This window comes from Thermobia domestica, chromosome 1, assembly GCF_964235325.1.
Source record: "Thermobia domestica chromosome 1, izTheDome1.hap1.1, whole genome shotgun sequence".
In the NCBI taxonomy this organism is placed as follows: Eukaryota; Metazoa; Arthropoda; class Insecta; order Zygentoma; family Lepismatidae; genus Thermobia; species Thermobia domestica.
In genome coordinates, this window is record NC_137454.1 from 31,161,867 (window position 1) to 31,189,690 (window position 27,824).

At 33.0% G+C, this 27,824-nt stretch overlaps 1 protein-coding gene across 12 annotated transcripts in view; it reads left to right on the plus strand.

The window, feature by feature from the left end:
- Window positions 1–27,824, plus strand: part of LOC145684179 (uncharacterized) — a 692,246-nt gene that overhangs the window by 651,018 nt on the left and 13,404 nt on the right. For 8 of the 12 annotated variants that reach the window (XM_081756189.1, XM_081756264.1, XM_081756207.1 and 5 more), the window contains 4 exons: window positions 9,674–9,835; window positions 13,723–14,040; window positions 21,611–21,766; window positions 23,084–23,218. In XM_081756189.1, coding sequence (XP_081612315.1) covers window positions 9,674–9,835; window positions 13,723–14,040; window positions 21,611–21,766; window positions 23,084–23,218 — 771 coding nt within the window. The remainder of the gene's footprint in view (window positions 1–9,673; window positions 9,836–13,722; window positions 14,041–21,610; window positions 21,767–23,083; window positions 23,219–27,824) is intronic. The other 4 variants (XM_081756245.1, XM_081756273.1, XM_081756282.1 and 1 more) reach the window with 2 other exon arrangements.

Consider the following 27,824-nt stretch of genomic DNA (forward strand, 5'->3'; position numbering starts at 1 on the left):
GTTCGCGAGCCTTACTGTAGTTACACGACGCATTTTAGAACATAGAACGGAATATCAGAATGATATGTACCAATAACACTTCTAAAATCCGTTTTGTAGGTACGGTTTTCAAGAATCGACATTTAGATGTGTAAACTGCACTACTTTACACAAAATATATTATCACATGTATGGTACGATGTGAAGTTTTACAATATTTCCCAAACCTTATTGTTTGCTTTTTCTTTTATCTCTGGATTATTTCTTTAATGGGTAAATATTTTTGCTGTTCTCTTGCGTACGGGAAACATAATAACTTCAGCATCTAATGTCAAACTTTAGAAGACTGGTACACACATTCTTTTCTTAAGATTGACAAAAATTAGAATGCCTAAGTAATCCTTTTTCCCGTATTCAAGAGGAATAACGTAAATATGTAACGGTTCAAGAAGACTCTAGAGGAAATGCGTGCTAGACAAAGCAAACAGTAAGGTTTGTGAAATATCGCAGCAAAATATAATTTCACGACGCACCACACAGGTAAAAATCTTTGCTTTTTTATATAAATTAGCACGTTAAAATCCATACATTATTGTGCTAGTTTCCCATAATTTTGTCAAATCCCAATACCTAGATTTCAGCGCTTTAAAAATTCATTTTTCTCATTTTCGGCAGTTGATATCTCTGAAACAAGATGTTTTTTATTCAATGTTTACTAGTTTTTTTAAAATATTATTATGTAACAAGTTCTCTATATTCTATTTTTTTAATGAAAAATTTGGAAAGAAAGGGAAATCTAAAGATTTGCTCCAATTTATTTGACCCTAAAAGTAACTGTATAGTTATTGCAGAACAGTAAACACATTGTACAACTTTCAAAATTCACAATTTCCGTTACTGGCGGTGGTGAAATCCATGTTTGACCATCTTAGTCAACAAGGGTTTGGCCAGAGCAGAATGAATGTGAAACTCCCAACGGTCGATGTTGCTCACAGATGGTTCGAAGAAATATTCAATTCTGCGGAAGTTGAATATCTGTGATTTTGTGAATTTTATACGGAATCAATTTTAGTATTCAGTTATTCCATTCTTTCTTCCTCATCTCAATACTGAACCTTATTGAATATAACTTGTTTCTGCTGTAAATATACTGAATATCACTCCGGGTACTGTGGCTCGTGATTCACAACAAAGACTTGCTGTAACGAACGCATGTGAATTATGAGAAGCACACCAACGATTTATTCTGTTTTGAACTAACATATTTGTGTGAAGTTTAATATTCCTTTTAGCATTAGCATTTGCTCAATATATGTGCTCGTTGCTAGGGTGGACGTAGTTCATCTGGTCGCTGACAGATGGCGTTGGAGCGGCTCAGGCCCTAAAGATCGGCTGTTACGCCAAGAGGTTTATTAACATAATTACAACTTAACATGGGATATAGATTACATGATCTTTCACCTATAAACGTATCGGAGTTTTGTTTCTGTATTCGATATGTTTTCTAATTTGTTGCGCGAATGGCACTATTACACGTAAATATGTGCTGCGCTTCGCCAAGCTTCACACTCTAATACAAGTAAAAGTGGGCAATCAAGTGGCATTTACGTTCAATGATGATTTCATGGAGTAGCCCGGGGAGAGGATTCCTCCACTCCATCCCCACCTCCCGAAGAAAATTTTCCGAAATCATCACTGTTTACGTTAATTTGAAAGATACATTACGATATACAACTGACAACTCTGTATTTAATAGCCAAAGAAACGACCAAACAATAATTATAATAAAACATATAAAGTACATGTCAATATCCAGTTACATGCAGATATTTTTAAAATTATCCGCTACATTGAAGTTGTTTCAAGTAATTGGGAATTTTATCATACACTTTTCTAGATGTCATTAATTTATGAACAGATTAATACAGTTTAAGTATTAAAAGAAAATAAAGAACTGAAAATTTACAAGCTTAAGTAAATATCACTGCAAGTAAAGTATTATTATTCAATACATTTATAATTACTCTAAGGGGTTCGAAGTTTACTAACAAAATTAATTTTCGAGTTATACTGTTAATTCTTCTTTTCTTTTAAAATTTCGTGTTGCTGGGACTAATTTTTCATATCGAGTATCTGTACACATACGAAATATATATGTATATAATATATAATATATAATTTTACAGAACATAAGAGCTCCTAATTACACCCTAAATAAAACCATGAAATATTCATCATATTTGTTATATCCATCAAAATACTCGTCAACTCTCTCGTGTTTCGCAGAAATTATTTTTCGAGTTTCTAACCTTATCTCTACAATGTATAATTTTTCAGTTGAGTTTAAGCATTGCACGTTAATAGCACTTAAAAGAATACGTTTTATTTCCACCGGAATCTAATGCAGAAATTTATTTCTTGCACCGCCATATTTGCACAGAGGATGATAGAACAGTCTGGCATCATAGATGTGGTAAGTACTTGGCATGTTGTGCATGTTAGCTTGATATTTTGATGTTGCTGCACAGCTCCGCTTTTATTGCTTCCATTACTCAAACGGCACTTGTTTATACTGTTTTAGAGTACAAAGCATGCTGGTAACTTTCTTCGGAATGAAAGAAGTGAAATAATAATAATAATAATAATAATAAGTATGCATTGAATTGTGTTATCTTTTTCATTTATAAACAAACTCATAAGTAGGAACCTGACATATGGTGTGTATACAGGGTGTTACAAAGATGTGTCACAATATTTTGAGAATAGATTCCTTACATCAAAATAAGAAAAAAAGTTTATATGGGTATGTGCTCAAAAGTGGATACTTTCGGAGTTATAGGGTGCCGAAAACGTGAACAAGTGAACTTTAAAAGTTCATAGCTTTACTACTATGAGACCTATCGTAGTCGGGTCAAGACATCACTGAGGAACTGATATTTGAATTATCCAAATATCCATGTTCAAGAAAGCTCCAGTACTTGCACACCAATTTTTAGAGACGTAGGTGGACAGTAATCAAGTACTCCCAAACAGCCTCTCTAAAAAATGATTATGCAAGTACTAAACGATGGATATTTTGATAGTTAAAATACTAGCTCTTCAGTGATGTCTTGGCCCGGGTACGATCGGTCCTATAGTAGTGGAAGTATTGACCTTTAAAGTTCATTTTTCACGTTTTCGGTGGCCTATAACTACGAAACTATGCACTTCTGACCATAGGTCCATATTAATATTTTTGTCTTATTTTGTTGTGAGAAATCTATTCACAAAACATTGTGACAAATTTTTGTAACACTTTGTGTGTATATAATATTGTTAGTTATCCGTTATGAGAAATTAAATATATATTGCTTATAAAGAAAATATAACAGAGAACAATTTAAATAAAATCGAGGTAATGAAATAGCATTAAGATAGTAACCGTTGTAATAATCTCAAAATGGAAGTACTTTCCAATTCTGGTTGTTACCTCATAGTGCATTATTGTATGAAATTTATTCTAATGTACCATATAAATACAATATGGTTGCCATAACATTACAATTTTGTAAAATATATATATATATATATATATATATATATATATATATATATATATATATATATATATATATTAAAAGAAGAAATATAGTAATCAAGTGACAGTTTAATTATAGAACAGAAAGTACAAGCAATCCATGAATTAACATTTCCAGTTTATCATTAGAATCAACAAAACAAAAACTTAGCAAGTTAAAAAAAAAAAACATTTTTTAAAATCTCGTATACGGTGAAAAAAATTTAAAAACCTTAAACGTGATCACGTTCAGCATATATTAATGGTAAATCACCTCCGTAAGCATCAAAATTAAGGATAAGGTATTACCACCGAATACACAATAAATTTATTCCTATATTACAAACTTAATATTTTTTATTAAGGATATAGACAACCAGAACTTATAGCCTGCATCTACACCAATCGTAGAACTGTTTTGCCTCTGATGTGGCACATCAGGAGATTCGATACGATTCGGGGAGCTGCCTTCCGAACGCACACTTGAGAAAACGTCAAACATCAGAAGTGCACCAACAATGTTACCAAATTTTGGAGACATGGTAAACGAGCAATAAACAAACAAAGAAACAAACACACACACAAAAAAAAAAACAAACTTAAAGAACTGTAAAAAACTGGTAACAAAAATGACTGTAATAATATAAAATAATAATAATAATAACAAAAAAATAAACAAAACGAAACAGTGAGAACCCAGAGAATCCGACAACGTTTATCCTCAAGATATGATCTCCGTAAGGCGCGAAAGACGACTCTGGCAAAATTTCGTGAAGGAGGTTGCCGACCGACACACTCTCGCGTTCTATTGGATGGTGAAATCGGTAGACTTAGATCAAGTTTTACGACTCCTTGCGGTTACTATAATCCTCTGCCATTGATCTACAAACACTTAAGTCTGAGTGATGTACCTGGGTTTTGAATCAAAAACTCCACGTGCTTCTACAACTTGTTCATATGACTCAAAGCGGTGATCGCACAAGAAATGCTGCATAGAATGAAACACATCGTGGCTTGAAGATGCAGTATTGGGATTGTAAACAAGATATGGCATAACCTCAACACCGTTTAGATGACAAACTTCTTGATCTGTTTAGCGTTATACGGTTTGGCGTTGTTCTGCTGGAACATGCACACTTTCTACGAATCAAGGCTGGGTATTTCACCTTCAGCTTGTCGCCAATGTGGTCGAGTTGTTTGCACTGGAGTTTTGCAATGAGGACACCAACTATTCGACACAATTTCAAAATATAAACATTATTAAACGTAATGCTTATTACCCACCAGCGTAATAAAGAATTAGGTAGTTTTGCTTTTAATGCGCAGTATTATAAATAATTGCTCCATTGGTATACTATGCAAACAAATTGGTATTTTGTAGGTGCTACAAATGTAAATTCTCGCTTTAACCAATATAATACTTTTACAAACTTTACTATATAATACTAGTATTATAAAATATTATCATCATAAACGTATTACTCATAATAATAATAATAATAATAATAATAATAATAATAATAATAATAATAATAATAATAATAATAATAATAATAATAATAATAATAATAATAATAATAGAGAAATCAATACAGTATACACTTTTTAGATCTAACATTTATCAAATAATTTACAATATATATATATATATATATATATATATAATGTTTCAGTCTATAGCAAATACTTCTAGAAAGTAAGATGGTCTATTTAAAATGTGAAACATTATTTCTTTAAGAAAGAACTGCAAAACAAAACAAATACATTATTTAAATAATTTTTATTCACTTACGTATAGTATTTAATTGCAAGATTTGGCTAAAATATATGGAACTGAGTACTGACATAAATAAATATACTTCGATTGAAAACACTGTTTTGTGTATGTGATTAACTAAATTAAAACGAAAACTTAATGCAAATTCTGCAGTCATCAACGAAAGTAAGTACCCATCCTATATGTTATTCGTTAATTAACTTTTCTTGAACGTAGTGTAAATTGGTTCTCTCTAAAGTTATCGAAAACAATGTTCATTATCAGCCTATTCGTTCTTCATTAGCTAAATAACAAACCATTATGCAGTATGTGTAATAAAATGGGATATACATTGTCACATAGAAAAATTGAAGAATTTGACTTATTAATTGAAATTTAGTTCATTTCTGATTGGTAGTTGTTCAATAAAGTCAAGAAAAAAGAATTTTCAGTTTATTTCCATTAAAGTTCATCATGTTGCTCAACAAAGTTATTTTAAAAAATCAAATTCATTTATTCATGAAAGTATGTTGGTAATCCTCTACAAAACAGACATATTAATTGCTGGTCAAATAAAATATAGAGTTATCAAGGTAAAATACTTCCTGAAACAACGGAAGTAATTGTCACTTTGGAGAGTACCACATAACATTTATATCTAACGAAAATTTTGAAATGTTAATGAGTCATTTTTACAATAATTCTTCAATATGTTATGCAATATATGTTGTATTACATAACACAATGAAGAATTATTTTGAATTTTCGTTGAGATTTTAAAGAGAATATTTTGCTCTGGTGTAACAAATATGCATTACATTCTTAACTTCATGGCAAGATTGAAACTATTCATTAATTCTGACATGTCACCAAAACTGAATCAAGAACTTTAAGTGTTTAGGAAGAATATATTTACGAAAACAATATATTTAAGAAGCACATAAACATATCTCAAAATTAATTGCGAAATTTAACCCATTTCACAATCTCTATTGGCAAAAAGTGTATATTTAATTTTCGCATCACTTTTTAGCGCGAGGTCGTATAAGATGTTGACATACAATTTTTAAAAAATCCAGACCATGTGTAATCTCACTGAGGATCGAACCAGAACCTTCCGTACAAAGAATTTTACATATTGAACTAAAAAGCTTTGAGAATGAAATTTGCATGTAATATGATTCTACATAATAGTGAAAAGAGATCATAACACTGTTAGATGTACTCTGGATAGTTATGACAAAAGAAATGAATGCAATTTTAATTTCATACTTAAAATCATAAATGATAGAATTCAGTTTGCAATGCTAAATGGAATAATTATTGTCGGCAACAATTATGTAATATGAATTATCGCTTTATATGTTAACCTGATTTACAACCCGAAAATAATAATAATAAAAAAAAGTATTGATTTTATTCTAAGTTCTTATTCGTTAAACAAAATACCAGATACCTACTGGAGTCTCCATTCGTCGAAATTCAAAGTCGACGATTTCAATGTAACTTTAAGAATTATATATATATATATGCATTAGGAACAATTAAAAAGAATTTATACTAATCGAGTGTTCGTTTTTATTTAACTGTAATTGAAGTCACACGATTAGTATTAACCGATTTTTAGCAAGTTTTTAAACCGAAATCAAATTCCGTTTTATGTTTCACTTAGTTTTATAAAATAAGTGTGGCAACTAGCAAGAAGTAGAAATGAAATATATGTGATTAAACTTTGTAAGTAAGTTTTAGAAGAAAAATTTCGCTTTCTTTTTTGTGTAATAACATCTTAATTATATTCCAATATTGTTTCTTTTATCAACAAATTGATATTTAAAACAGGTTAGTCTGTTGAATGTGTTCTACTACTAATTGTTGTTGTGATGGAATTAACAGAGAAATCATTAAATATTGGTGATGGCCTATTTATATTCTTTTTCTATTGATCTCATTATATTAGAGAAATCTTAAGGTATGTGCTTTATAAAATATACTCTGCCAGATGCTTTAGCATTTGCTCTTTTTATTAAATATGCTATCATTTAATATAATGTATTATCTTTCATTGAAGTTTAGCTTCCCTTTCGCAACAGTGTTATATGAGACAGACTTGCAGCTTAATGTGGGATCTGAATCACATGAATTCTCATCGGGAATCGAATTCAGAATTTCCGCGCCAAATATAATGTATTCTATTCAAGTCTTTTATACAGTGGTGTTCACCCATTTCTTTTCCAGGAGTTCTGTTTTCTTACACAAGGTGTTTCAAAATAACACCGACAACGTTTGGGAGGCGATTCCTGACACCAACCTGGGTGCACAAATGCTTCCTTTCGGAGTTATAGGCTGCCGAAAACATGAAAAAATGAAGTTTAAAGTTCCATAATTCCAATACTATGGGACCTACCGTAGTCGGGTTAAGATTTCACTTAGGAACTAATGTGTGCGCTATTATAAAAATATATGTTTCAGAATCTTAAGGTACTCAGGAAACAATTTTTATAGAAGGAGTTTGGCTGCGGGCATATAATTTGAAGTACTCTCCAACTACCTCTATACAAATTGTTACGGAAGTACCTCAGGATTCTGAAACTTAGATATTTGGATAGGGCACATACTAGTTCCTAAGTGAAGTCTTGACCCGACTACGGTAGATCCCATAGTTTTGGAGCAATGGACCTTTAAAGTTCTTTTCTTTTTCATGTTTTCGGCAGCCTATAACTCCAAAAGGAAGCATTTGTGCACCCAGGTTGGTCTATATTTTTTGTCTTATCTTGGTGTCAGGAATCACCTCCCAAATGTTGTCGGTGTTTTTTAAAATACCCTGTTTATAAACGTTAATACGTTAAACGTTATTTCTAAGTTGCAACATTACTTGTAAATAAAAGCTTTTCTAAAAGAACAAAGAAAAGTTATTCCGAACTGATATTTCAACCTGGTCGTTACAACTGTGACTAAATTCGCTAGTTGATAATTAAATTTGCTTTATTAACGAAACATGATATCATAACCTAAAAGTTCAATCATAACAAAGACTTGAGGCAAATGGAGACAAAATAGTAACGTTACATTGAAGAAAAATATTATAACAAAGTAACATATGTTTTATTTTTATAGGGTTTCTAATTAAAATGTTAATAACCTACATTGTACATACCATAGCTTCCTTAATATGCTTTAATTTTTTAAACTAGCTCGATTGTTTACAATGATGAGAGATTCTTGAGTATTTTTCAGAGATTTTTGAGTAGCTTAAATATTTAGCATGATTACCTCATTAACAAATTTTTGCTGTGTTCTGAAGTTAAAACTCAAGTAATGCTGATCTTTGGCATGTTTGAAAAAAAAAATAAGGAATCCTTACTTTAAGAGAAAACAAAATCTAAAATAAATTGTTTTAGTTTCAAATCACTGATATTCTGACAATTCGAGTGTATTAATTTCGTCCCAAATTGTCTTGTCAAATAGTTGATAAGTCCATGCAAATTGAACGAAATAACATTTAAATGGTTTGTTTGTTTCAATCTCACTGCTTTTGCTTTGAATCTTTATCAACTTGCAGCTGTTTTTAATAGCTCTACTTCGAAATTTCATAAATTCTGACCTTGATATAAAATTTTAGTTTTCCTCGTGCATTTTAAGCCGGAACGCTACGGCTAACACGTGCGAGAAATACGAATATGCTGTACTATCGTTTTGGTGGTTAAACAAGAACTGTCATTTCTTCAAAATTTTGTAATAGTTGTGAATTGCAAAAGAAAATATTCGGAAATAATTATAATTGTTAAATGGGTAAGTTTGAAAAAGCTTACTTTGTATGTAATTATTTACAAGTTATAAGTAAAAAGAATTCCATCTCAAACATACCTGTTTATTTTGAAACTTAAAATTTATTTTCAGCACGTAGACTATTTGAGACAGGGATATACAGCTTAGCTTGAGATCGGAACTATATGGGCTCCAATTGGGAGTCAAGCCAGGATCTTCTTTGCACCAAATGTAGAAATTCTAACCTTTTAGCCTTGGGAGAGTTCAGAAACAACTGAATATAAACTCACATATAAACTCTACCAGAGCTCAGTAAATTAAATCTTAAATAGGTTTTCATAAAAAGAAATAATAAAATCAAAATTGTAAATGAAAAATTAAGATTTCATGTAAATAATTAAACTGCGAAAGACAAGTCTTTGTTATACCATTTTTCTGTGCTATGAGATTAGGGAAATGCTTTTATAACATTAGTCTGGCCAGCTATATGCCCTCATGGGCTATATGTAGCACAGAGTTTAGTGTAGTTCAATCCAGTAACTATTTGTTATTGCTATCTTACTATGCGCTTGTCATTGGTTAACTGATGTTGGAAACATGTTTTCATTACATTACAGGTGTATCTGACTACTGGCCGTGTTTCTCAGCTTGATAATAAAGTTTCTCAGCTGGAATTGGAAGTAAGTCAAATATCGGACGAAACATCTAGCAAACAAATGGAGTCGCTGGAAGATAGAATCGCGCAGACAGCGGCACAAGTGTATAACAGTGATCGACAGGTAGGCATACTATAGGTAGTTTCATTTCTGTTTAGCTGCGGGTACAATAAACATAATCAAGTACATATCGTCGTGTGAGAACTAGAGGAACGTAACTCCATTTTAGTAGGTTTACAGGCCAGAGGACAAAAGTATTATTTTCTTAGAAAGATGTGATTTTAATAAATGGTAATTGAGCTACATTACAACAGATGATCCACAAGAAGAACAGATGGCGTTATGTTCCATTCACACCAAGTGGGCCTTTCAAAATTATATCCAAACATAAAGAAAACGAAAACAGCATTTTTGGAGTTACGTTTCTCTGGTTCTCATGCGACGATATGTTACATTAATTTATGTGAATCCTACCAAAAACAAAGGAGTAATATAGATATATATATATTTCAAAGAGGTACACAGTGGTAGAGTGCTCATTTCTGGTGCAAGAAGTCCCTAGTCCGACTCCAAATCATGCAAATGGTTTGTGGTGAACAATATGGTATACGTGGGTTTTCTTGGTGTTCTCCCGTTTCCTCCCACATTCATATTCCACTAATCATTCACTTTCATTAATCATGCATCTTTTTTTAGCCTAAATGACATAATCATAGATTGTTAAATTAAAGATTTCGTTACATTTTCATGTATTTCATATTAACAAATAATAAAATGTTTTTTTTTTTAAAAAAAAGAAACTTCAAAAAATTAAGAAGAATGAAAGAGGAATATCTAATTTATAACAGTTTCTGAAATAAGATTACCAGACGGTTCCGTTTCCTGGAAACAGGACCTCAATTTAGTTTTTATTATTATTATTATTATTATTATTATTATTATTATTATTATTATTATTATTATTATTATTATTATTATTATTATTATTATTTCCTAAGGAAATTTTGGACCCGGATCTTCTAATATGTTCTTGCAACTCTCCTGTTTCGTTCTATGAAGTCCTTTTCCATATTTACCTCAGATTTACTTTGAGTAGGTTTCTATATCTCTACTGAAAGTGAAGGTAGTTTAAATTTTTACTACAAATGAAGGCTTTGCAAATGTCAGTAACAGAATTGTACCTATTGCTGTCATTAAATTGGTCCAAGAACCTTCTTTGAAAAGTAGTAAATATTCCTATTTGCCATTCTATTTAGCTCGTATAATTTATAGTTTGTTTTCACATTTTCTTCATTTTTTATTCTTCTATTGCGTCTATCAATTTCAATTTCAGGTGTAATTTTTTGCTGTTTATAGTAAATTTATCTAAGTTACCCCAAGAAACCTAAATTTTGATTAGGTATTTTCCGGTTGCATAAAAAAGTAAACGTGACGATTTTTTCTTTTATGTTATTTCATGCTTTGCATCGTGAAAAGCGTTTGCGATAGATATTTTGTGTGACATAATACAAAATTTTAACTAGCTTAGCGAATGTGTTGCAAAATAGTCTACATTCTAATTTAAAAAAGATATGGAGGGCAAACATTCAAAGTGTCACCTTATTCTGTGAAAAACAATCTTCCAACATTATTCTGCAACTCTTAAGAATTATAAGCTAGTTAAATTTGTGATCCTAGTAAGAATTTCATAAGATACCCCTCCAGTAGCACGCAATCGCTGGCCGATTACCTGCGCGATGATCAACAAAGTTGAACCAACGTCAAGCTATCTCGTGTCAATATTAATAAGCTCTTTAAGGAGTTCTACTAATATTTGTTGAATAGAACTCAACAAAGTGAAACTTTCCTGTGTTCACTTTATATTTTATTTAAATTTGGTAACTGAAATTGATAATATTGCATATTGACAGTAGGCATTGATGATATTTCAATTTTTCGTTTCTTTGAGACATAGTTGCTTAAACAGTTCATGTTTTTCATTGCTCAAGCTTTGCTTTTAGTATCGTAAATTTGATTTAAACAACTCGCTGAGCAAAACAATATGTTTATAACACACAGGCTGCGTACATCGTCAGAATTTTACTTATTTGAGGAATTCTTGTACAATTATTGTTATATAATTTAATTTCAACATTTTTTTTTGAACTGTGTAAACTTAATTTATTTACTAACGACAGAATATCATATAAATAAAAATAATTACAGAAAGATAAACAGTAAATTCTGAACAGTCAGTTATATATATATATATATATATATATATATATATATATATATAAACTACTTCTAATAATTTTCCAGGAGGTAATGTACCTAAAATGGAAGCCACATTTCCTCGCTGAACTGCTATGCTGATACGTTGTATCAGAAAAGTAGTAGCCCGCTTGTCACCAGTAATGTGTGCAATACATTGGCCTAATTCTTTGATGAAATTGAGTCCTTCGAGGCCCCAAATGCCGCTCGATTCAATGGCTACTGGCACGAACATGTATCTATCGAGCAGATCTTTATATTTTCTTCTTTTCTCGCATTCTCTGCGGGCTGCAGTAGCTCCTTCTCGAGATGAAGAAAGAGTGAGATTAGATGACGCGAAAGTGTCAGAGCAGGTGAAATCCCAGAGAAGAATCCTTCCTTTCTTCCATGGTACCAGCGTCATGTCATCTGGTCTTTTGCCATCAGATCTGTTACACCCCACAGGTTCACGAACAAATGGAACTTCCGCTGATGTGAATGCTCTCCAGATAATGTCATTCACGTTCGAATGCCTCACATGTCTTCCGGAGCTACTTACACAAGACAGACCGTGTAGACCATTCTGCTTCACTGATGCACCACATTTAGAGCAGTTGTGTGATTCACAGATGTCTACTCCTAGGCGAAGTGCAACTACAATACGAAAACTTTCGTTTGGAAGGTGCAGTCCTAGGGTGTGTGAAGGTAATGCCTGTAGCCAAGCACCTGAAATTGGTGATGAGGAGACGAGAAGTCTAGCCTCCTCTTGACTGCCTGCTTCTTGTAATAACACTGATTGATATAATTTGATGATTGGCTTGTCCCAAATTGATACATTACACAGTTTATTATAACAGTTATTAACTGTGTAATGGTTTTACCAATTATCGACAAGATAATGTCTGATGAAGCCAAAGTTGGTAGTTGTCGAAACTGTTACACGTCAATAATTTTTACAATAAACGTACTGTTTTGCTCAGTGAGTAGTTTAAATCAAGTCTAAAAAGCTATTTTAGTTAATATCGAAATTTGCCATTGTCACACATACTTCTAGGCAAGACATGGGTATACTGCTGAGTTATATAATATTCAAGAAGTTTTTAAAAAAATGCAAGAACGTAGAAGTATTTAAAAAATGCAAAAGTGAATAAATGCACCAAATTGATGTAAGTTGGAGGTTAATTGATATATCACATTATTAAGACACAATTAATTTATTTCAAGATGTTATTGTTCAAGTACACTGTGTAATAATAATAATAATAATAATAATAATAATAATAATAATAATAATAATAATAATAATAATAATGGACCATACCTCTTGCCTATAATAAACTCTTGAGACACCCTATCTAAACGGTAATGATTGTTGAAGTTATAGTCTTTTGCTGTGAAGTGTCCCTGGTTTGAATTTCGGTGGGAATACTCAGTCGGAAAGGTGTAAAAGCCTTTTCAGACCAGCTATCCTAAGTGGGGTTTTTCCTGGGTTTTCCTCATTCACACCAAGTGAATGCCAGGATGCTACGTAACGTTAAAGTTCTGAGTTGTTTGATCGCCGAGGGACGTCATCCCTCATACGTAGCGGGTGTAAAAAGCCACAGATGCCGAATGCCCAGAAATCTAATTCCTATTATAAGTGTTCCAGGTAAGATGTTTAGTTAGCGTGTGAAGCTAGGTATACTGGTAGTCTTGTAGTAGTAAAAGACTATGAAATGATAACTGTAAATTAAGGGGGAAAGAACAGGAAATTATAATATTGTTGCTTGTCTTTTTAGGTATCCCGAGTGGAATGTGAAGTAGCAAGGCTCCAGAGAGAAATCAATGAAACCGAGCAGCAATGGTTATCGAGTTTAGATCGATGTAGAACACGCCAGTTGTCAAATCGGCCATCAGTGGAAGACTCTCTCCTTCAACAAGTAGAACCGCTTAGAAATGGACATGCAAGTGAATCATTACGAAACGGCATGAGTGGCGCCAGTTCGGTTTCTTCGGACAGTGAATTGTGTTTGCCGTCAGTGAAAGAACTCGCGCGACAGTTTTCAACAGCGGAATCGACGGATTCTTCGAGTTCAACAAGGCCTCCTGTAACGAAGGTACGCCAGCAGTTGTGTCACATAATGGATGAAAGGGTATAAACTTGGTAGTATTTTGACTGCAGTTTGTTTTCTGATTGCTGTTCGACTGACAGTAATTGTATGTTTTAAATATACTTTTATTGTGCTTTAAATTGACTTTTAAATTTAGTTGATCGTCGTTTGTCATAAGCAACACTTTTTTTATTTTTTTTTTCATAAGTATTAAGACTGCTAGATTATTTTGAATGTGTAAGAATATCCTGAATAGATTTCTCATCTCTCTCTCTCTCTCTCTCTCTCTCTCTCTCTATATATATATATATATATATATATATATATATATATATATATATATATATATATATATAATGTAATGCGAATTGTCATGGTTATCATAGCGAATTTATGTTTCCTTATGAAACAAACTATTTTAAGAATAAACATAAACGATATGTATAAAAGTTTATGTAAAGCTGAAAATGAACTATTGTACAGGTAATAGCCTCTTTACACATCAAAAATAGTAACATCATTGAGATCTACAATCATTTATAGCTCGTCTCTAGACGAGGAAAAGAAGATAAAAATGAAAAGAAGGTAGAAAATCTCTATGTTAATAAACTGTCACCACATTACTGTTAATATGTATACCCTGAACGTCTGAGGGCGATGTGTTAAGAATAGAAAAGTTTAACAAAACTTAAGTGATTTCATATTTGTAATCTTCAAGGAACTATGTACGTTAAGAGGTTTCATATGTGCAACCATGTACGTCATACAGATCTAGCTTATATGTTTCATTCATTTTGAAAAGGCTATATTTTCAAAAGTATTACACGTACTCACATGACATATATATGTATAAAAAGAACCACGAACTCACCAAGTTTATACACCCTCTACAATTGTTCAGCAGTATGTTCCTCTTTGGTGACACGACACACGTCCAGCCGATACTTGACGTCCTTTTTTTTTTTTTTTTTCGTCCAATTTAGACAGATACTAACCTCGTACTGCCACACTGCCACACCCGAGTCGGAAAGATAATGGACTCGTGCTGCTACACAGTACAAATTTGGTGAGTTTATGGTTCTTTTCATATATCTCTCACGTGTGTCCGTGTAATTTTGAAAATACAGTGAAACCTGTCCATGTTGGCTCACCATTGATTCCATTGAAAAGTGGACAACTTAGACAGGTGGCCAACTTACAGAAAATAAGTGTGATTGGTATAGTTTAAGAATAGGACGTCTAGTATAACAAATTTATTCATGGTGGTTAATTCTAGACTATTTCCTTTATTCTTTTTGGCACATATGCACATTCTAATTTTGTAGATAACTACCTCTTGTTAATGAGTCATAAGTGTTTCTCTCGGAGCAAAGGATGTTTTGAGAAAATCTTAAAGGAATTCGTACGTCGAGATCTCCGCTATCGTTCCGACAAGCCGTCAGGTGCCAATAGTTGACAATTGAGATGGTTACCTTTAACCTTGAGAATTTTCCGGAACTACTAAACCTCCCCACTGATAAATGGAGCCGATATAGCTAATGGTTTTACCAAAACAGACAGGTCAAACAAATACGTATAACCATTTCCTGAATTCCTTTACGTACTTTTTTTTTATTCACATCTTCCTTCACCAACCCTTTATCAGGGTAGTGTTCTGGCCATTGATCTCCAAGAACAAATCGTGGGAATCCATGCTTCTTTGTCTCCAGTCACAAATACAAATCATCTGCCTCTCATATGGGAATACGAAAGAGTTAAGAAAAATAACAAAACGGTGTATTTTGAGTGGCCAAGATATGCAGGTAAATTTATCATTATCATCATAGAGTAAAATTGCTTCAATGCGGCCAACTTACAGAGTAATAAGTAGTGAATGTATTACGTGAAAATGCAGGTTCAAGGCGAACGAGGCCAAGATGAGCAGGTGGCCAACTTAGAAAAGTGGCCAAGTTGGCAGGTTTTACTGTATAGCCTTTTCAAACTGAATGAATCATTTATGCTAACCCTGTACTTTTATGTATGTCAGCATTAGTATTCTTTTTTGTTTGGTATGTTATTATAGAAAAGTAACATACATATTTCCAAGTTTTTAACTAGTAAGTTCTATATGAACGATGATAATGCCGTTGAGAGCGTGTTTGTAAGGTATTGGAACTTCCAACTAAACATCTTTCATGGTTTGATATATGAAAAATGTATTAGTTCGACTTAATTTTTTTACATAGACATTTCACTATTGCCTTCCATATCGCAGGTAAGCTGGAAAGAGTAATACTTGTTTCAAAGTATTTTCCTGGGTTTCCCTCATGCACACCAGACAAATGCCAGGATGATATCTAACATAATGATCTCAGGCCGCTTCCTTCCTTCCCTTTCATTGGATATTGTGCTCGCCGAGAGACGTCATCCCTCATGACAGCTGAATGGCCTTCGATGCCGACAGACCAGAAATCTTAATTTCTAATTCCTTGATTCAAAGTAGAGCGAATTTGCTCCTGTTATTTTGCGTTGCTGTGCTTGCATTCCAAACAAAAACAGAGCAAAATAAGAAGATAAAGGATTTACTATTGTTATTTACTCAAATTTTGGTCATTATTAAGTTGAATATCAAGACCAGTGCAGACTTATCGAAATATTCTTCCACAATCTGATTTTAGCTATGATGACAGTTTGAATCAGTTTTTGTTTTCTTTCTTTAATTGACACTTCAGGTTGCTACGTTAATACTGCTCACAAATAATGCTATGGTTCTAACCAGAGAAAATTATTATCTGCGCTAATGACTGGGAGGATCAGCACCTGTAATCCGGAATATAGTGACAGAAATATCTAATAGTGATTTTAATTACATATTCGGATTCCAAATGTTTAAATAAGCAACTTTTATCAGGAGAATTTACAGGTTTTACCTCATATGTTTCTATTTTTATTGTGTAATTGCAATTTTCGGCAAGTTATGTTTTGCCGTCTTCAAATTGATAAAACTTAGGAACGCAGAATAAAAGTAAAGAATGATTAGAAGTTTTTGAAGTGAACAATAAAATATAATACGTTAAAACCTCTTGAATGTTGCACCCCTAAAACCACCGTTGTCAGAATACAATATTATGGTCCGAGATGATGGCATCACAAATATGTAGATATATATATAAGCCTTTTTTTTTTTTTTTTTAATATTTTGTATATTTCCTTACTAAGTTTTAGTAACTTTAATCTTTGTTGTCCAGAAGATTACCTTCGTTAAGGATATGTATTCATTACGCTGTAAGAAACCAGAAAAGCATCTTAGCCGAAAATAATTGAATTTTCATTATTGAATGACCATTAATTGGCCTGCATATCCGTTAATGAGCTGTCGTAACTCAACCTCTGTATACGTTGTATCTAATCTTTTCCTTGACTACACTTTCTTAATTTCTTTCTTTTCGTACATTCTTAAAATACAAGAGAAAGAAAATGGCCACTCTACTATGAAATACTGATTTAGTAACTTCATGTAGCTCCGTTAGACCAGTGGTTCTCAACCGATGTATCGACACACTGGTATGTCACGCAGTCTTCTAAGGTTTGTCATATTTTAGAATTTAAAAAGCATGAAAAATTTAATAACAATTAGTTAAAATCGAGACAGACTGCACCAGTCAGCACTTCCAGCGGCAGCAATAATGCTTAGTGCTATAAGAGTCATTGTAAAAACTAATGTTTCACTATTATTATTATTATTATTATTATTATTATTATTATTATTATTATTATTATTATTATTATTATTATTATTATTATTATTATTTATAATAAAAGTATCAAACAAGTGTGTCGTGATGTCCTCGACGTTCAGTAAAGTGTGTCGTTACTCAAAAAAGGTTGAGAACCACTCCGACAGACCTCTGACCACCCGGACCCACCCCTAGGCACGTAGCCAAGGGGTGGGTCCGGGTGGTTCGGACCCCCCTGCCTTCGGATACATAAATGAAAAATGTTAAGGAATAGTGAAACAAAAAGAAACGAGAAAAAGATGAATCAGCGTCAAAAATATAAAACTACAGCAAGCGTTTGGTTACTCTTTCTTATGAGGAGCTTCGTGTGGAGGAAACTGGGGGGAAAGTTGAAAATGGATATTATTGTAACGAAGCATTCCGAATTCCATCTTTCTCCATGCTAATCCTATGGACTACAAATGACAATCGATAAACCGGTTCGATAAGATAGACTCTCAGGTAGAACTTAAGAAATGCCAAGAATCAGCAATAATATAAGACATTTTGAATTTCGTGGCAACTCAAATCCATTTTATAGGATGTCTTTACTCCCGAAAGAGTATCTCGTTGCTATCCTTGATGGCATTAAATGAAGATAAGAAGAAGAAGAAGAAGAAAAGGAGAACCGAGTTTGAGTGACCTCGGAAGACTATATCTTTTTCAATACTGTTTTATATTCTTTTACTCAAGATTTCTTCATAGTTTTTCTTATTAAAATACTTACTAACATATCCTCATTTTATTGCCCTAAAAGACCAATATGGGTATGTTGCCAGTAAAATAGTTTAGAATGATCGAGCCTCTGGTGTGATATCCACAGTATTTCGTCATGGACCCCCCCCCCCTTCCCTATTGCGAAATCTTGGCTACGTGCCTGCTTTCACTCACCCAAGGCTATACAACTGAGCGAAAATGTCTCCAAAATCTTCTGAAGATATATATATATATATATATATATATATATATACATTACACATGTAGTTCAATAAATCAGGAAAGGTGAGTCATTATTAAAATAACCTGTAAAACTAATAACCAGTTACGAGTTCTATTCCAACTCTCGTAATTCTCTTTCGACGTCCACCGTGCATTTTTATCGTAATGCGTTAACGAGCACTCCTTTCCTCGTTAAGTAGTAACAATTTTAGCATTCGAAACAAATTATTTATCTAAAAATCTACAACCTCGAATGCAGATAATCTGCTAAGCGGATAATGCGAGCATGGATAATCAAGACTTCAGTGTGGTCTTTAGTAAGTCTCTTAGAAATATATCAGATATAAATCACAGTCTTTCAATCTTTGAATTGAATTCTCCCTAACCTTTTCAGATACACCTAACCAAAACTATCCAATAAAAAAAAAAGTTTGTGTTCTCTTATATGAGCTATGCTTTTAGCTAGTTCTGGTAGTGAGTGGAGTTGTGACTTCTAAAATTTAATTTTTTGGTACTCAATTGGGTGCATACATAGCAGAAATTAGACTTAAAATGGTAAAAGAAGCTCTAAAATTCACAAAGTATAATAAATTATATTTGACTTCCATATTTATAAAGGATCTTGTCCAGTAGGATTTGAAATTGAGATGTAGAAATTACTGAATGCTTATCATACAGTAGGTACGGAAAACTTAACCTGAAAAGGTAATTAAAAAATAGATTAGCATTCTTTCAGTTTGTCTAAAGATAATATATCTCTATGTTTTTGCTACTTTGCCACATTTTTTGGTGTATGAACAAGTTTTTCTTTGAAAATGGGTGCTCTACGTATGGAATACATAAATTATTTAAATACTTATCTTCTTCTTCTTTTATCTTATTTGTGAAATTAAAGTTAAGTTTTGAAATGTATTGTCACGGATTGGAAATAAGAAATATTTGCTTGCCCTTTTATTCATTAAGGCTGGCTCTAAATTCAGACACACTCACAAAAGAAGGTATGAATGTGTACGTGCATTTGCTCTGATGGTTATTTGAGGACTTCACTTTGTTTTTGCATTGCACCTGACTACTTTCTGGCTTTTACTTGATACAGAATTTTTGTAAGTGAAAATCAGAAAGTAGTCAAGTTCAATACAAGAACAAAGTGAAGTCCTTAAAATAGGCAAAAGTATTGACAAAATAGATAAAAATAAATAAAAAGGTATAAATAAACAATTTTATATAAAATAGATGTTTCTAGTTATAAGTAAGGACGAAGCATACACATATAACTTTGTGTTATCACCAAACGAAAATTAGTTTTAAATTAACTTCTGCAGTCAACAATGTTCACACACTCACTTCTATTTTCCCTGAAAACAGATATAGGACATACATATCTGCAATATTTCAGAAATTGCTCGTTTGCGTTTTCCTTCTTACATATTTCGTTATTGAGATTTTTTATTTTTTTATTTTATTTTTATTTTTATTTTTATTTATTTATTTATTTATTTATTTTTGTCAAACGTACTTTAAAAATTATAACTTGAAAGATAATTGATGTAACTGAGTCTATAAAATATAATTACAGTTTTTCAATTGTATTGACTTACTTAAACACTAAAGGCCTTATGCAGAGTCATTCTGATTTGTGATTAGTGCCATACTAAAGAGTTCGACTAAGATATGTTTCCTGCAGTAGTCAGGTCTTTAGTATGACGCTAATCGTACGTCAAAACGACTCTGCATAAAGCCATAAATGTTTCTTCCCTTCTTAGGTACACCTAAATAACCCACCGCTTTTTACACACTTTTTTGGGAACATACTATTATTAACAAAACCACTTGATTAAAATATTTTGTAGAATTATTGTTCATTGGCTTTTTTTCTAAATTTATTAAGAACAGTCATCTTTTTTTTATTTATTATCTTTTTTCACTCTACCATCTCATATTTCTGTGTTTCCATGAAGGTGTATGTGAAATGTTAAAGTTAGCGTTCCTTACGTTCTTCAAGTAATTAGTTATGTTGAGTAGTCTAGTTATAGATTAGCTGTAAGACAGAAAGCCTTCGTTGTTTTATAGTACTCTCCATACTCTATAAATAAAATGAAAATTATTACCTTGTATTTGCATCGTGGAAATTACTTAACCAAATTTTCAATCACTATCCTATGTTTGACTTTGTCGGGGAACGTCTCCTTGAGAAGAGTGATATTCCTGCTAGATCTCCATATTTACCACTACCCTTAAACGTGCTGGTCCTTTCTTTTTAAAAAAAAAAAAAAAAAAAAAGAGGAAAAAACACTAACATTCCCGGTGCGAGCGATCCCGGGTTCGATTCCCGGTGGGAGCACTCGCTCGAAAAAGTGTAAAACACTTTTTCAGGCCAGCCATCTTGAATGACGTTTTCCTGGGGTTTCCTCATTCACACTAGGCCAATGCCGGGGTGGTACCTAACTTATAGGTCCCAGGCCGCTTCCTTTCTTCCTCAATCCTTTCTCCCTTTCCTTTTCCCTCTCGCCGAGGGACGTTATCCCTCAAACGTGACGGGCTACATGGTCATAGACGCCGAAAGTTCAGGAATCTAAATTCTAAATCCTTGAAATATTATTTAGTTTTCAGGAGAAAAGAAGAGGTAAGTATTAAGATCTAACAGAAGTATAATTATCCTGGAACAGGAGTTTTCGCTCCGATGAAGGCCACAGAAAGGATAGTGATTGAAAATGTAGTTAAGTGATTTCCACGATGCAAATGCAAAATAATAATTTAAATTTTATTTACACTGTATAATTCACGTAAAATGAAATCTGTCACTGTTTTTGTTACTTTCAAGCTTGCTTTTAACTTATATTTCACTATTTCCGCAAATTACATTCCTTTCCTCTTTATTTCAGAGTAAAAAGAAAGATGAAAGGCGTCAGTCGCAGTCGTCAACACCAAACAACAACTCTTCTAATCCTCTGAACAAAGACGTTGTAATTGTGGACAAAAGTGAAGAGCAGGAGAGGAAACATGACAACGAGTCTCGACCGACCCGAGTCGTCCGTGAGGTAACAAACCCTTCTGATCATAAACAAGGCACAGAAAATAGCACACCGCTAGCGCTGCATGCAGAGCACCTCGGTGACGGAAACAACTCAATAGAATGCTTTGAAAACTCACGCCTATTACTAAACACTGCACAAGATCAAGATTCTTTGCTTCTCTACAATCATAACCAATGTAATTCTACTAACACTTTTACTAACAGAAAGAAAGAAAGCCAATTGGGTAGCGTATTAACTAGCGTAAAAGCATGCGATTTGAATTTAACTAACCATATTGATTATATAAAACAAAACCTGTTGTGTTCTGCAGATACTATTAGGAGCAGCACGCCACATGAAACTTACATGCATGGTTACTATAATATTGATAATGGCTCAGAGTACGACGAAATATCAAATACCATTTCTGGAAATGATAACAATATTTATTTACTTAATTTACGAGATGTTTCAGATACTAGTAACATTTTAGACACAGAGAATTTGTGCTATTCTGAAACCTCCAAAAATATATATTCCACCTTAGCTCCCACAGATAGTTGTTTGGCAAATGTCTCAGTCTCAACAGTACCACCGACGTTAGTGAATATCACTTCTGAACATAATTTATTACTGAATTACTCTAAACAAGGTAACGTAAATGACACAATGACTCACCCTACTTCCGACACTCAATCCATGATACTTGAAAATGAACACGAAGACCTAATATGCAAAGCTTCTGTAAAGGAACTTATTTCAAAGTTCAGTAACAATCTTAAAACATCAGATAAAATAGTAAATTCACATCGTTTGCCAATGCAGAAATCCGGAAGTGATACATTAGGTAGCTTACATTCAGATATTTTTAAGGTAAAATATGTTAGGAACTTGAATTATTCTGCTACAATAGGATATCCTCGTGTAACAAGAGATTCTGACGAATATTCTGTGGCCAATGATGTTTCGGATTTTTCGTTAGACAGCGGATATTCAGCACTAGAAACAGGAACCGATTCCTCAAAAGTTGGTGATTGTACGGATACTTTTAGTATATCAGAATCCAATGTGAGCCTCGAATCTAGCATTTGTAGTAAAGGTAATGAAGATTTGTCGCTATTTATGCATGGAGATTCAGTTAAAGAAATAAAGGATTATGACCCCGTAGGTAGTGAACACATAAACACAATCCCTTTGTCTGTGAATGCATGGCATGGATCACGCACAATGCTTCAACGCAGAATTCTGTTTGGAGCGAAACATTCATATGGGGATATCACTCTGAACAGCTCAGATGATGAGACGCGTTCTGGTGATTTTGTCGCTAATAACAGCAGCCAGTCTCTTGCAGGTGAAATGGTGGTGAGGGCAGTTCCAGCGTTCTGTGTTATGGAAAATGAATCAGACACAGAAGAACCACAAGACAACAATGACACTTTGATGGAGGAGGACCTAAATTCTGGAAATTTTGTGCGGGTACATTTTTTTGCTCACCAGAATGATTCTTGTTCTTCGTATCTGCACATTGCTTTTGTGTGTTTGTACAGCGAGGGAGTTTGTTTTGTGTTTATGTCGTTGGTATGTGCTTCTCTCATCATTTTCTTACGCATTGCCTAATTCCGTGCAGAAATCTTTGAAAAGTTTAACATGATCTTATAGAAGATATCTTGTATTAAGAGCAAACTTTTTAAACTGTATGACTTTTTAGCCAAAATAAGTTGAAATATGAAATGTAAATTCTGCAAGTCAAAAAATCCACTTTACTTGTCATTGACTCATTAGAACTCTCAATATGAATATATACATATATTCCATTACAGTCAGTTTTCTTGACTAGATATTAAGAAATAATGTGCTTGTGTCTTTCTGTCCTTGCAAGATATGATTTTTTTTAAATCGTTATTAATCAATAATTACGATTAGTAAGTTTTCCTATTTTAAAAATACATCTTTATTATAAGTACACACTCCATTTACAACAGCCGGCCTTGACCCACTGAACCCTTCCGTCCAGCCCACCTGACTCGTTATTGAAAATGTATTTCTTAAGGAATCTCTTAAACTGAATTGAAACATTTTCCAACCCTCGATCGCACAGTGTAGAATTTGCCTTTTGCGACTTTGCAATGTTGAGCAAACAACACAGAAGCCAACATGTTGTAAGTAAATGTTTTGGCTATCGTTATAACAGTTTTTGTATTCCTGTGATGTTAGTGTACGATGAACGGGTTTCTCCATTGAATATGGCTATTCAGTTCTTGTGAAAATGTTGTATCTACATTATCTCGTACGACACTCGAAGTCAATTCACTCTGTGATTGGCCAATTCACTTTTCCAACTTGTACATGACTTGATTTACAACCATCAACTATCTCATCATTTACTTCCTTATGCCTCTAAATAACGATTAATAACAGTTTGTTCCTTGTATCTGTTCTAAATCGCAATTAAGGAAACAATGCGAAAATTAAACTAAAATTACATCTTTGATTGTCCATAACTCAGGAATCAAAGGTCTGCATATCATAGCATTGTATATGCAGTACTATCCAAATTAATATAAACAGATTCGAAAACATGCTTTTTGTTTATTATATTTGTTACTAACTTACAAAATTAATTCTAGCACGAAATTTGGCCATTTTTGGTTCGATAAGTGATCTCACTCTGTTTGGCATTGAATACACTAGTTTCTGGAAAATATTTTTCACCTTAGAGCCATTAAACCAGATTCTTACCAAACAAGAAAACAAACTTTAGAAATATGGTCCTATTTTCTTATCCTCGTCTTCAATATTTCCCCAGGTATTCTGAATGAGATTGACATCAGGTGTTTCCTGAACACACAAGACATTTCATTTTGTGTTTCTTGAAGATTAGGCAAACTTTATTTGATGCGTGACAAGGTTCCAGGTCTTGTTGAAACATACCCCCTCCGTCCGAATATAGTTAAAAAGAAGAATTGGTACCACTTTTCTCTCTGTTATGTTTACGTATCTATCAGAATTCATCACGTCTAATATAGGTATAACACGCCCTCGTCCATGAATTGAGAAGCAACCACAAAACAGTCCCTTTTCTGTGTGTTTCACTCACTGGTCAATGCACTTTGCTGTAATCATTTCACATGCTGATTTACGAGCATAAAGATATTTTTACTTTGTATTACGAAATGAGACTTGCCAGAACATAGAACTTTCTCCCACTGTTTCATGGTTCAATCCTGATGTTGTTTCGCCTAAGCCAACCTCTTCTTCTTCATTGTTGTTAGGAGTGGTTTCTTCTATGCTCTTAGAGGTTTTAGACTGATTTCAATTAGCCTCCTCACAGTTGAGCCATTACTCTAATCTCAGATCGGTTTAATTTTCTCTGATGATCTAAATATGTTAACTTTTTTTTTTTTTTTTTTTTGACATTCTCAGCATTCTGCTTATAGGTACCCTTCTTCTTCCACAATGTCCTCTTCTTTAAAGAGAAACATTGCCTGTTCCTTTGTACCGCTTAACAAGTTTATTTAGAGAACCTACACTTATCTTTTCAATCTTGATAATTTGTCATATATGTGCACTTACTAAGTGCCACGTTTTTTTTCTTTTACAATGAAATATCCATGGCGCCCGGAAAACAAACAGCTACATTTTACATCTACATAAAATTCACTTGACACACACTCAAACGTTATATTTCGGTTTATGCGACACTTGTAACGCAGAAACGAATTCACTACTACACTTAGAAATGCCATTGGTGCGAAAGGAAACTGCAAAGGTGCAACACACTGATAAAAATACGGTAATTTGGCGGACATATAGACAAATCTACCAGCATTGCCATCTCAAAAGAGTAGAATGTTTCATCAGGGTCTACTAGTATGCCAGGTTTGGTCAAGATGGATTCAGCATCGCATAGAGATTTTTGTTTTCGATAAATTCGCGAAAAGTTTTAAACCACAGAAGTATTATCTTATTCAACTTTATTTGGGGATTATTTTGCACATGAGCTTATTTTTCGTTCGTCTGTGTTTGTTGCTGTATAATGTTACGTATACGTATGTGTCTGGTTAACGGGTGTAAAAGGGTTCTAAATATATAATGCTTAATGTATTGTCTTCAGTGCGAAATTTTAAGTGAATTTAATATTTCGTGGATCAATGTTGTGAGTGGTTACTCTCTTGTTTGCATAGCTATCGATGCACAATTTCATCTGCGTTGATTTCAACTGCAGTGCTGATTATCAGATGCATTTTTTCTGTTTAATTTTATTGAGTATGCTACACTCCTTGTGATTTATGCTTTCAACTTCTAATAGAACAACACAAGCTTAAAGGCATTGATACATTACTTCGTAAAATATCTGCTTGCCCTTTAGTAGTCATTACACTTATTTCAGCATGTCAGATTAATTACTATTGCACAGATGTTTGTTTTTGCATTATCACTAATTAGTGTTACATACCGCTATCAATCTCTGATGAGAACGTTTATAATAGTGTGAAATTTCCTCTATATCTCTCAACTACGTAAATATACTTTAGTCAAGTCCATTCCCTATGTAAAATTATGCACTATGGCCTTGATAACCATAACTAATGTCAATATATTTCTTCTCTTTAAAATTTTTGTAAGGACAATCTTATAATGTTCTTCTTTTAAAAAAATATTTCTTCTTAGATTTCTTGGTACGTAGTTTTCCAAACAGCAAAATTTTTCTGTCTTATTTTGGGCGGTACGTTTGTATAGCCATTTTCAAAAAGACTTGATTAATCAACTATTTTCAGAAGGTTCTTTTTTTCTCTTGTAGGTAAGATAGCAACAAACTAAGTTAATGTCATTGAAATGTTTCTTGCCGTCGCATGTAGGAAAGTAACTTATTCACGGAGAAAATTAAAAAGACTTTTTATTTTTAATTAAAAAAATCTTTTTTTTTTAATGAATATTCCAGGTTTTAAGCTGTGAAGTTTAGAATATTTGATTTAATACAAATTTACAGTTACGTTATCAATGTCCAAAGATTAGCTAATCTTATTTATTAGTTTTCAAAGTAGAAATAGTTTTGAATATCGTTTATCAAATAAATAGTAAATTCAATGGAGTTTATAAGATTTTATAGAGTATTTCGTATTGTGCTTGATAGATTTGTTACACGTTATACTTATAATCATTAATTCCGAGATAATCGTCAAGATATTTTAAAATTATGGGATTGAAACAACATAAACGTAAAGATAGTTGATTCAAAAATGTTCTTTTTAGTTATATATAAGCACACCTTCGTGTGGAATATTATGCTCTATGAGTCAGAAACATGGACATTACGCAAAACTGATGAAAAGGACTGGAAGCTTTCGCGATGTGGGTGTGGAGAAGAATGAAGAGAATTAGAAATGGTGGGGAGAAAAGAACAATTTTAGATATTATTAAGAAGAGGAAGAGAAACTGTTTGAGGCATTCGCTAAGAAGGAACTATATCATGAGAGATGTTTTAGAGGGTATGATGGTAGGAAAGAGAGGGAGAGGACGAAGGAGACTACAATTAATGGACAATATCAAAACAAAAATCGTACGTTAAGACGAAGAGGTTAGCTGAAGATCGTGAAGCATGGAAACTTCTCAGCTACAGCAAGTGACCTGCCAATAATCACAGAATACCTATGATGATGATGAAGAAACACAGCTTGATTTTGATAATGAAATAAAGTCTTTAGTTTATCACTCCAAGTTATCGCGCCTGCGCAATATTCAACTTTGAAATGTGTCAGTCGGCTCCGCACCACCTTGTATATATATATATTAGGGAATGTCTTCTATTTTCTCGTGGATCGACCCCTTACCTGGGTGTACAGTTTATTATGACATCTGAATTACGTACGTACCCACTGTAATTTGAACCTGGATATTCTGCAAAGAAAGCAAAATTACTGATCAATCAACTACAATGGATTTATTTTAATATATCAGTTTCAACAGCGAAAGGAAAATATTTCCCTGAATAAGCCAATGAACTAAAATTCAAAGAAGGCTCAAGTATTGTAAACCACTGGCAAAAGTCGATACTTCTACCTACATAATTTGTTTTGTTTCC